The following is a 12,149-nucleotide window of genomic DNA, read 5'->3' as shown; positions in this document are numbered from 1 at the left end:
CGATATACCGCTTATCGTCGTACGGACTCAGAGCAATTTTCGTCTCGCAGATCGTGTATACTTGGTGCAGTTTAGATCGTATACACGACTGCTGACGCGTCATTTCAATTTCTTCTTTCAAACACCGCATGTAGTCGTCAAACGTTATCGTTCTCGCGACAACGTTACTCTTGACACCTTTAACTTTCTTCGTGTCCTTTTTTCCATTCACTCGTAACGCGTACATCTTTGCTTTGAGCCCGACGAATTCGGTCATTATGGTACCGTTGTTTTCGTCCTTCATCAGGCCCGGTACCTTTTTATTTACAAGCGGTATACCGTACACGTTATCCACTGCATAATCGCTCGTGTCGAATCTGATGATATCGCGCTTCATATTCTCATACACATCCGCGCACTCAATGTGATATATGAGACTATCCGTATCGGTGTACATTACCTGGCATTTGTCGCGATACATTGGCGTCATATACTCGTGATGAAACTCGTACAAACATGTCTTGGATATGTCGAGTATGCACATACCCACGTAAATCGGTTTGTAGAATTTCACCTCGAGTTTGCGCAATTCCACAGCGATTAAGTTTTCTGAAAAAAACGCTTCTGCTGTGGAAATTTGGTTTCGCGATCATTGCCTCTGCGCCATACCGACCATCCCACTTTGTTAACAATTTAACATCGACACGATTGCGCACATTTTCCATCGTTTCACCAAACACTGCATTGTTCATTAATTTATATAAATTTTTTTCGAAATCATTTTTAGCCAATGTTCTAAAATGTGTATTTAATTCTATATAATTTCGAAGCCACGGAGATTGTGAAAACTGTAAAATTCGATGTATTTTTGTTACGCGAAGACCGTGACGCGTACACTGCTGCAGGTTGCGATAGTGTATCACGTAACGCTTCTTATCGTATAGCGTTGCAAGCAGTTTAAATTCCCGCTTGCCAGGTGGTTTGTCGCGTGTCGGGCAAAACGGCAGGTCAGTGTGCGCATCGTGAAGATGTTGCGGGTACTCGAGGTCCACTTCGAGGACATAGCCTGTAGGCGAATCTAGCGTGATGGATGATACATCAAAATTGGTCACATCGTCGACCCATTGAAAATTGGCGTAAGGCAACGGTTGACACATTGCCCATCCGTACAAATTATTTATATCAAAGTACATCAAGTACGATGATGGTTTCGATGGATCGTACGACTCCATGTACTTGTTATTAGCGCGAGCGTATCTACCCGAACATTGACTCAGACCGCCGCGTATACCACGTTCGATGAACATAAGCATGTCGATGTCAGTAAGCAGCTCGAACGTGATCTTGGTATGTTTCAACATGGCGTCCCACGTGTATCCGGGGAGAGTATAGTAATACGCGGGGTCGAGTCCGTAACTTTCGATACATTTATCTCGAAAGTTTTCGAAAATGTCGGCTAATAACAAGACATCAATTTTAAGATATAAATCGCTATATTCGCCTAGCGTTCGAACGGAGAATCGCATCCAGATGTTCTCGGCGTGCGCGTAATCGCTCTCGGATACAGTATCACCGGTCAAGGAACTGTAAAACGATTCGCGCGGTGGTAAACATGTATCTTGCAACCTCTCTACAGAGTCGATGTATTCGTACGGAAATACACCTTTTCGCGTTAACAAATTGAAATTTTCTGTTGATAAATTTTGAAATTCTGATTTTAAAATTTTGAGTTTATCTTTGTCCAAAAACGATGCCAATTTGTCGAGACTCGATGCGAGAAATTTGAATGAATCGATGAAACGTAATTTTACATGATTTTTTGATTCTTCATCCATACAAACATCTTTTGTAAACGAAATATATTTCTCTTTTGTTATCGGAAGTAACTCGATTTTCCCTTCGAACGATGTGGCTATTTCCTCGATAATGAAATGTGAATCATAACCGGATAAATTGTGAAAAACTATGGGAATACAAAAAGATTCTTTATAATTTAAATTGCAATTTGAGTGTGCTGGACCTCTGTACCGCCCGGTCAGATGGCAATGATCGCGAACGCGTGTATCGTCTTGCACGAACGGTTTTTCGCATATATGACATTGAGTGGCGCTATGGAATTTCTCCCACTCTTCGGACGTCAAATTTACCATGGGGACATTTGTTTTTAAAATATTTTTTACACGTAACGCTAAATTTTTGAGGTCTGCGGCGAACCATGCTATACAATCGGCGCTACGACGCGAATGATATGCCGATAAAGATTCGTCGTATGAACAATGTACATAATAAGCTAAACTAAATACTTGGTGATGTTGATATGCGTTTTTCTCTTCTTCCGTCTTGGCCAGAACGCATTCCAGGTCGGCGTAGACCACAAATGGAAGCCGCTCCTTCCGATTAAAGTTGTTGAACGATAACCACTTGTCCTTATCGCTCGGCAATCGGACAGCACAATCATTCATCTTTCCACAGTCGACCGTATGCGACTGCAACTTGGTGTCCGAATTAAAATAATGCAGGCATCTGTAAAAGAAAAATTTTTTAGATTTATATACAATTTGCTACATAACTTATAATTATTCAAATTAAACTTACCGATCGCAGATATATTTTGGATTCTTGTGTTTGCTCAATTGTGAGCTCACGAGCCGGGATAAATTCTTAATCCATGCAAAATGTCCGACGCTGTTGTCGTCTTCAATGTAAAGCAAGTTGATATGCTTGTCCTGCTTCTGCTGCGAAAGACGCATCGGGACAATGCTGTTCTTGTCTTCAATGTTGTACACATTTATAGAAATGTTATTGGCAAGTTCAAAATTTTTTATTTGGTTCACAGTCACTGGAAACTCAATGTTCTGGAGATTCAGCACTGTCGTGTAATGCGGGTACGATGATTCCCGATTCGTGTCTCTTTCGGCGGGGTATAGGGCGGCGACCACTGCCCACGCGAAACACGCATTGTCTTTAGATTGTACATTAATCACCGCTCTTTTCAACATAATCTCCCGCGGTAATTTGATGTGACACCCCGCACGCATAGGATTATACTTATTTATATTTACAGTTAAATTTAGTATTCGCGACAAAGCCCACCCGCTGTCGCGTTCCTGAAACTCTTCCAGAGACGCTAGGGTGGGTTCGATAACACGTCGTTCGTACCACTCGCGTAAATCGGATGTGCGAAAGAGTTCATAGTTTCGCGTATTGATACTTTTGTTGGCGTGTTTATCCCCAGCCACGAATTCACCGTTAAATATAGTGTTCACTTTCACATTACAGTGTTTTTTCATAACGTCCTGCACATGTTCTATCACTATGTCTTTGGCGTCATCGAGAAATTGACGAGGTTCAATGTGATTATAGTTTATCACCGCATCAGTCGATACGCGACTCTCGAACGCCGTATCAATCTCGCGCCACACAAGTCTATTTTGACGCGCGCTACATCCGGCACCCGCGTGTACGAAACGTCCACGTACCGAATTTTTCAACCCTTCGAGGCGCGCGATCCGAGCAATCAGCGATTGTCGATTTCCGATCGATAATCGCGGTCGCTTGATGCGACTTTGCTCTTCCAACGACTCGATGTATTGGTCGCATCGTTGTTCCCACACAATGTAATCTTCCAGCGAATCAATCAATGTGGATTGCTCTCGCAAATTTTGTTCCTCCATATTGTAACACACTTGCGAAATGCGCTTCCCAATGATAGTTCCGGATGTACTTTAGCAAAATTACTGGCGGGGTGTGCCTCTTGATCATGATTTATATACTGTCTCGTGCATATCATCGAACATTCTAGAATGATTTCATCTTAAAAAATTCCCCGGAGTAGCGTCTGCAATTTAACCTTGATAATTTCGCGTTTTGTCACGTACATTTGAAAAATCTGATGTGGTTGCATCGGGAGCAGCCGTAAAACGGCGCTTGATTTTAACACATTTAGCTAAATCTTTGTCTAGGGGTGATGTGCGTTTTAACCTTGGCGGTTAATCTTTGTTCCGATGCACATCTTAACCTTGAAAATTTCGCGTTTTGTCACGTACATTTGAAAAATCTGACGTGATTGCATCAGGAGCAGCCGTACATCGACGCTCGATTTTAGCGCATTCAGCTAAATCTTTGTTCTGATGCGCAATTTAACCTTGAAAATTTTACGTTTTGTCACGTACATTTGAAAAAATCTGACGTGGTTGCGTCGGGAGCAGCCGTACATCGGCGCATGATTTTAGCACATTCAGCTAAATCTTTGTCTAGGGGTGATGTGTGTTTTAACCTTAACGGCATGATTTATATACTGTCTCATGCATATCATCGAACATTCTAGAATGATTTCATCTTAAAAAAATTCCCGGAGTAACGTTTGCAATTTAACCTTGATAATTTCGCGTTTTGTCACATACATTTGAAAAATCTAACGTGGTTGCGTCGGGAGCAGCCGTACACCGGCGCTCGATTTTAGCGAATTCAGCTAAATCTTTGTTCTAGGGATGATGATGTCATCGCCGCCGTATATCGGCGCGACAAAATTTTAGAGGAAATTAAAATGTCGTGTCAGCAATAATCCCCTCTACATCGCAATTTGCGATACTATTTGAATTGATATTAATTCTAATACGATCAGTATTGCATCAATCGCGCGTGTGAAAGGTTCACTGAAGAAATCAACATGAATTTTTACGTTCCGATTCGAAACGGTGAAACTCCACCGTGTAAGAAGCAAAAATGTGACACGTAAGTTTCGATCTTTAAATATTTAATTATTTAATTTTTTTTTTAAATATTGATCTAATTTATATATTTTTATAGCATTCAGCCTCGTCGTGCGACTCGCATACTTGGAAGAAGATACGCTCTAACCCCAACGTCGTACAAGTATTTGGACATTGGAATAAGCGTTGGAGCTGTGTCGTATGTGGAACTGATTCTCGGTGATAATCGAGGCAATCAAATAGTGTTACCTTTTTCAACGTGGAATTTGTTGATGCAGAAGCAAGCAGACATTGAACAATTTCTACAATCGACTGCTCTCGCATTAAGGATTGGAGATTTATCGATCGAAATGTATCAATCGAAAATTGTAAAACTCACATTATGTGATAATTCTTTGTACATGAAACCACCGACATTATTACATTTATTTAATTTTGAAAATTGTATCGATCATATGCATAATTGGTTATGCGAGAATACGTATCTCGTAAATGAAAAATTTAAACAATTTGAAACAGTTTTACGACGTAACAATATTACTACTGTATGCGATGCTGTAAAAACGATACGTGATAGTGACGTCTTTAACAGCGAATCATTAATCGATTGCGAATTATTAACATGTGCTGTAAATGATATTCTTTACGATGCGTGCAATAAATAATTATTTTTATTCCATCTATGATTTTAATTCTTTCCTTCCATACGAATAAGAATAGTTATACTTTTCTCAACACGCTCCGCTAAAGATGTAGAGAAATGCTGAGGTAGATGAGACGTGATGCTCTAGTTGGAATGAGACAAAAGATATTAAAAGATATATAATGAAGAGGAGCCTGCGACATTAGAATATTATTTCTTTCGTTGTTCTTTGCGTTTCGTTAGTCTTGTGTTACGTTAGTGCAATGGCTGAAGAAGAGATTATTATCATCGATGACGAAGATGTTATTATCATCGACGAGGATATTGAAGAGGTTGTTATCGTTGAAGATGGCAACCAAATGGATGTTGATAATCTAGACGAATCAGACGAGGATGGCTCTGAGGAAGAATCCGAGGAAGAAATACCACCTTTAGTGGATTCAGATTATGCCAGTGATAATGATGAATAATTAAGACTGAAAAAGTATAAACATTTAAACGCGATGGAAATAAATAATTTGGATATTACCATAAAAATGTGTCGCATCAAATATTATTATTATGATGTGGAAGAAGGAACTAAGTATTGTTCAGACTGTTTTCTGAGATTGGCATCATCGTTTCGAAACGTATACTCCGTCAGGAAACACAAAACGGATTATTGTGCTCTATTATTAGGCAGTTATTGCAAAGAGTGCAGGAAAAATTTGCATCAAATAATATCATGCAATATGTGTCCCATTTGCACAAATTAAAATAAATGGATAATATTGTAAGTAACTTTCAATTTATGTTACATCAAAAGTTCTAAAATAAATTATTAAAAACTATTCAAATGTCTTTTACTGTTCCAGGAGCGGCTCCACTCAGCCCGGCACATCGACCCCTTAGCATTCTAGGAGCGGCCTCCTCCTTAGCCCGGCACACTCCCCCCAAATATATTATTCTTATTATTTTATTATTATATTATTATTATTTTTTTTTTTAAATTTTTAAATTTTATATTATTATTATTTTATTAGACACACACACACACACACACACACACACAAATTGTATAATACACGCACACATTTTAAAATAAATGTTATATTTAGTATTGAAAAGAAATGTATTTATTTACGCGCCTCTCCTTGCGTTCCCATCCTTTGCGTCTCTCTTGCGCTAGTTGTAAGTATAGCGATATCGTTCTCTCTCTCTCTCTTTCGTACGCGCTATCGTTCTAACAATAAGTCTCGCATTAGTTGTAAGTCTCGCGATATCTTCGTTCTCGCTCGCACGCGTTATCTTAGCTATTATCGTTCTCTCTCGCACACGTTGTTCTCGCGATATTATAGTTCTGTTTCGTATGCGTTCTCTTCGCGCTATTATCGTTCTCTCTCATTCACAAGCTCGTCCCTATCACTCACTTACCTTTGCGTCGTCCTGCTCCCACCTATGTGGCATCTTATAATGCATCATCCTTGTCCCACGTTGACGCCATCCTTGTCACACGTTGATGATGTCACGTGTCATCCTTGTCGCACTGTCCTCTTCACACACTTTACGCTATCCTTTTCCCACACGTAGCGCTATTTTTCTCACACCACCGTCTTCTTTCCGCGGATCCCCCCTACCCGCGCGGACCCCCTCGTCCATCGCTCGCGCCGCGGATCCCCCCTACCCGCACGGACCCCCTCATCCATCGCGTGACGTCATCATCCCCGCGTGACGTCATCATCTCCGCGTGACGTCATCATCCCCCGCACGTGACGTCATCATCCCCGCGTGACGTCATCATCCCCCGCACGTGACGTCACACCCCCCCCCGTGACGTCATCACCCCCCGTGACGTCACCCCCCGCGTGACGTCATCACACCCCCCCCGTGACGTCACCCCCCGCAGTTCCCCCTCGCCCCTCACCCCCCCTCGGAGCCCCTGCGTTAGAAACCTCATAGTCTTACTACTATCATATTTATCAAAATTTTTCAATTTTTCTTCATTTAAAAAAAATAATTTATTTATCTCGATTATCGCAATAATTTATTTAAAGTTCAATAAACATTTTATTTTCACTATCTGAAACTTCGCGATATATATGTATATGAATATATATAATTATATGTAGTATAATTTCCAATTTTGGTTGATTAAATATTTCAATTTATTTTATCTAGAATGACTCAATCTGATACTGAAATGTTCTTTGATATACATATTTTTTTTCACTTTTCTTCTTACTTGTTCAATCATAAAGAAATAATGTCAAAAAATAATTTAACATAAATTGTTCCTTCCTGACGAAATAAAGTGAATAATGTTCACGAAATATTATAATCATAAAGAATATTATAATATTATACAGGGTGTATATGAATTGATGCACTAAACTATAGGAGCGTATTCTAGAGGCCAAAATAAGACATTTTTTTCTTATGAACATTCTTATAGACATGGGTCCGCAAAGGAACCCCTTTCCGAGCTAAAATTCGAAAATGTGTGCTTGGTAAATTAATGTTTTCATGATATACATTTTTATTTTTTCATTTTAGTGGCTTACTTTACTTCATAATTTACTGTGCTTTACCAAATTTCAACCTTCTGCCATTTTTTTTCTGAAATACAGCCAATTTTCAATTTTTGTTCGCCAAAACTTTAGGGGCCTTTAGCTCGGAGGGAGGTTCATTTGCGGACCCACGTTCATAGGAAAAAAAGTTTCATTTTGACCTCTAGAATACGCTCCTAAAGTTTAATGCATCATTTCAGATACACCCTGTATATTATAATATTATATTTAATTATACGCTCTATAAGCTCTAACCCGGAAGCCAAATCTAGTTTATTGATTTTAAGTATATTTCAACTTACATTTTTTCTAAACATTGTATTAAATATGTCGATATATAGTCTATGGAAACAGCAGTACGATTTTGTAGGTTCTCCTCCAATTCTTGAATTGCAATTCGCAATTTGGCTTCTATTGTAGCAATTATGTATACTTTTTTTGAATGCGAGATCGTGGGCGATTGAGGAATATTGATATAGTAGCTTCCATCTTTCCATGCAGCCTATGTGGCATCACTATGCAATCGACCACGCCTTCAGTTAGCGGAAAAGTTTGAATCACAGAAGCGTTCAATAATTTTGCAAGGTTCTTAACTTTTTCCGGAATGCCTTGATTTTCTGAATATCTTGTGCTAAACATAATAGGTCCTGATCATTGACATCTGAATAGATAGACGGAGCTTTTAAAAGGGGTAACTGATAAATGCAGTAAGGGGGGAGTGCATGAACTTCGGTTAATTCCGTCAACGTTCGACTATATTTGGCACAATTTGACAATACATGACATCATTGATTCCATTGACATCATTGATTCTAAACTAGATTTTCACAGAAATGTTTAAAAAGTGCTTATTTAGAGAAAATCGCTAACGCCGCTAAATATAAAAATAATATGAAAATATATAATAATATTAAATAATATATAAAATATACATATATATATATATATATATATACATATATATACAGGGTGACCCATTTTAACTTAGGCAGCCAAATAACTCGAAAAATAAGCAAGATAGAGAAAAATGTTTTAGACAAAAGTTGTATGGTTTCGAGGGGGCCATAAGATGGTATCATTGGTTTGACCTTGAAGAGTCATTTGAAGGTCACGTGAAGGTCACTTCAATTTTTTTAAATGGAACATCCTATATATTTTTGTACATTCTTGTAGCTCATCTCGAGAGCTTTCCAAAACACTATAATTAAGTACATTTTCGTTAAGTACTTTTTGAGTTATGAGGCTTGAAATAATTTCTTAATTTTACATAAACCGTAAAATATCTTGTAAAATATTCATTTTTCGATTACCTTACCTTAATAGTTTTATGTACAAAATAATGAGAGGAATCAATTGGTGTAAAGAAAACACATAGTTGTTTCGAAGAAAAAATATGTAATTTGCAATTAACAATTCCATATTTTTTCTTAAAAACAACTATGTGTTTTCTTTACACCAATTGATTCCTCTCATTATTTTGTACATAAAAGTATTAAGGTAAGATAATCGAAAAATGAATATTTTACAAGATATTTTACGGTTTATGTAAAATTAAGAAATTATTTCAAGCATCATAACTCAAAAAGTACTTAACGGAAAGGTACTTAATTATAGTGTTTTGGAAAGCTCTCGAAATAAGCTACAAGAATGTACAAAAATATATAGGGTATTCCACTTAAAAAAATTGAAGTGACCTTCACGTGACCTTCAAATGACTCTTCAAGGTCAAACCAATGATATCATCTTATGGCCCCCTCGAAACCATACAACTTTTGTCTAAAACATTTTTCTCTATCTTGCTTATTTCTCGAGTTATTTGGCTGCCTAAGTTAAAATGGGTCACCCTGTATATATATATATATATATATATATATATATATATATAATATTATGTATATATATTATTCAATAAATAAATAAACAAAGAAATAAATATATATATTATATATTAAACAATATTAAATATATTAATATTTAAGATTTCAAATGTAACTTTAGTAGAAACATTACTGAATCATTGTATAAATTGCAGCAACATTAAGATATATCTGTTTTTAAAAATAATTCAATATTCAAAACATTGAATCATAATAAATGTTTAAATAGAAGACATTTGCTTTTCTACTGTATTATTGTAAATATTATTGAATGTGAAGATTTTAATGTTTCTGTAATTTTACATAATGATGCAGTGTTTTACAATAGATTGGCAATATTGCAATCTTTTAATAAAATTATTCAGCAATTTTTGTATGCTGTATGGATTTATTATTTTAAACTATAGCTAAAAATAAAAACCTTTCTAACATATTTTATAATATAATTTTATATATTTATAGAATTTAACGGAATATGATAAAGAACATATCCAAAATTAATAATTAATATGAAAATATGAAAATATATACATAATATTATTTTAATACATTTTACCTATTATTATTAGAAATTGATTTTCTAAAGATCTTGTTCGACTTTCCACGCATCGTTTTTTTTCTTTGCTTAAATGGTATTGTTTTCTTATCACGTCTGAAAATATTTTCTTTTTTTTGGTTAGGTGAATATGCTCTGTATCTCGGCATTGGTTAATTGGTATTGTTAATACTAGATAATCATTCAAATTTTAAAATTATCTTGTAATGTCCAGAATTTATTCATTTTATATTGTATATATCATATAAAATATATTATTATATAAAATAATACATATAATAAAATGTTGTACACTTGTAAAATATAAAATTTGACAATTTGATAGGTAACAAATGACAATACAGTTCATTTTGGGTGCGTTCCGTTTCACGCATTGAACACATTATCGCATTAACTAACGTTCCGTTTCCTTCAATACGGTTTCCATGCGCGCATCAAAAAGTGATATGACGTCATAGTTCGCCATATTTTTTCCGCATTAACTTCACATCGTGTGCCTCTACCTCAGAGTAGAAGCAGTCAATGCAGAGTTAATGCGCTGGCATTTTACATGCAATGCTAATATCGCGCATTGCAAAACGGAACAACTTTAATGCGATGTACAATGACGTCATTCCTGCGCATTCAAAATGAGCTGAATGCGAGAAACGGAACGCACCCTTTATTTGTATCATTTGTTCTTTTTAGCTAAAGTAGTGCTGCACTGGAACCACACTGAACTAAATTTAATAGTGCTGAATTGTATTACATCGCTATAGAGGCAGAAAAGAAAACGCTGTGCAGTAACCAAAACAGCTCATGGAAATATTTAAAATGTAGAAATATTAGAATCTTCTGATGAAGAAATCTTTTAATCACTTTTATTTATATACTGTGTGGGATTTATTTTTAAACTCTCCGTGAAAATAATTGATGATTCCTACAAATTACTAAAGTTATAAACTGGATTATTATCCTTCAAAGATATTCGTTCACCTATGAAAGAATACATAAATATATATTTTTTTTCTTCTTGTAAAAATGTATTTAATTATTATTATTAATTTATTCTTACCTGCCCAATAACATAATGGTGGTAAAATTCTACGGCCTCTTGAACTAATAGCGGTATTCAATAAATCCAATGAAATTTTATTTTTATTGGCATTGTGTGCGTCATTTAAAAAGTTTCAAAAAACAAAAAATTTTGTAATATATAAACAATAATTGATAGATAATAAATTTTTATTGTTTATTTTATTTTTAATTCATGTCTAATTATGATTTAAACCATATATCTGTTTTTCTAACGTTTCTTTAGTTTTTTTAACATCTTTTCGGTTCTAACATCTCTTTTTTTATTATCCTTTATTGTTATCTGGAAAATGGTATTTTTCTTTGTTTGCTGTGAGAGCGAGGAATTTCCCATATTATTGTTACGCGAAAAATTAAAATATATTCTATGTATTTGATGCGTAGTTGTTCTTCTGCGACATTGTGGACAAGTTTTCGATCTGCAAGAATAAATTATAGAAACATAGATGTATTTCATAATTTATTTTTATTAAAAATATATATACAAGTGTCTAGCAATAACAATTACCTCCATATATATATATATATATATATGGGGAATTCTTGTTTAAATCAGCCACCCCCCCTGCCCATTTCAATTTTGGGGAAAAAAATTTTTTTAGCACACGAAAAAATTTGTCAAGAAGTCTAGTTTTTGATGCCCTTATGTGTTTAAAAAAAAAAAAATTTTCTAACCTCAAAAAAACTGTCTAAAGTGAGGCATCTCGCAAAAAAATGCCATTTTTTAGCCAAAAATGATCGAAAAAATTATAATTCGTCAAT

At 35.7% G+C, this 12,149-nt stretch overlaps 2 protein-coding genes across 2 annotated transcripts; one reads left to right on the top strand and one right to left on the bottom strand.

Moving 5' to 3' along the window:
- Positions 1 to 326: 326 nt before the first annotated feature.
- LOC145969884 (uncharacterized) lies at positions 327 to 2,737 on the bottom strand. The gene is made up of 3 exons (XM_083096181.1): positions 2,575 to 2,737; positions 1,545 to 2,502; positions 327 to 356 (listed from the first exon to the last, which is right to left on the bottom strand). Exons 1-3 carry the CDS (start codon positions 2,727 to 2,729, stop codon positions 327 to 329), a joined length of 1,143 nt encoding a protein of 380 aa, XP_082952307.1. The 5' UTR covers positions 2,730 to 2,737.
- Positions 2,738 to 3,363: 626 nt separating this feature from the next.
- On the top strand, positions 3,364 to 5,804 carry LOC145969882 (uncharacterized). Its single transcript, XM_083096180.1, has 3 exons — positions 3,364 to 4,713; positions 4,789 to 5,075; positions 5,635 to 5,804. The coding sequence occupies exons 1-3, from the start codon at positions 4,649 to 4,651 to the stop codon at positions 5,802 to 5,804; spliced, it is 522 nt and encodes a 173-aa protein (XP_082952306.1). The 5' UTR covers positions 3,364 to 4,648.
- Positions 5,805 to 12,149: the final 6,345 nt, after the last annotated feature.

This window comes from Camponotus vicinus, unplaced genomic scaffold (assembly GCF_025532165.1).
Source record: "Camponotus vicinus isolate PSW18456_S1 unplaced genomic scaffold, iyCamVici1.0 SCAF_4, whole genome shotgun sequence".
Lineage (NCBI taxonomy): Eukaryota > Metazoa > Arthropoda > Insecta > Hymenoptera > Formicidae > Camponotus > Camponotus vicinus.
The sequence above is the reverse complement of the archived record's forward strand: the minus strand, read 5'-3'. Positions and strand labels throughout refer to the sequence as shown.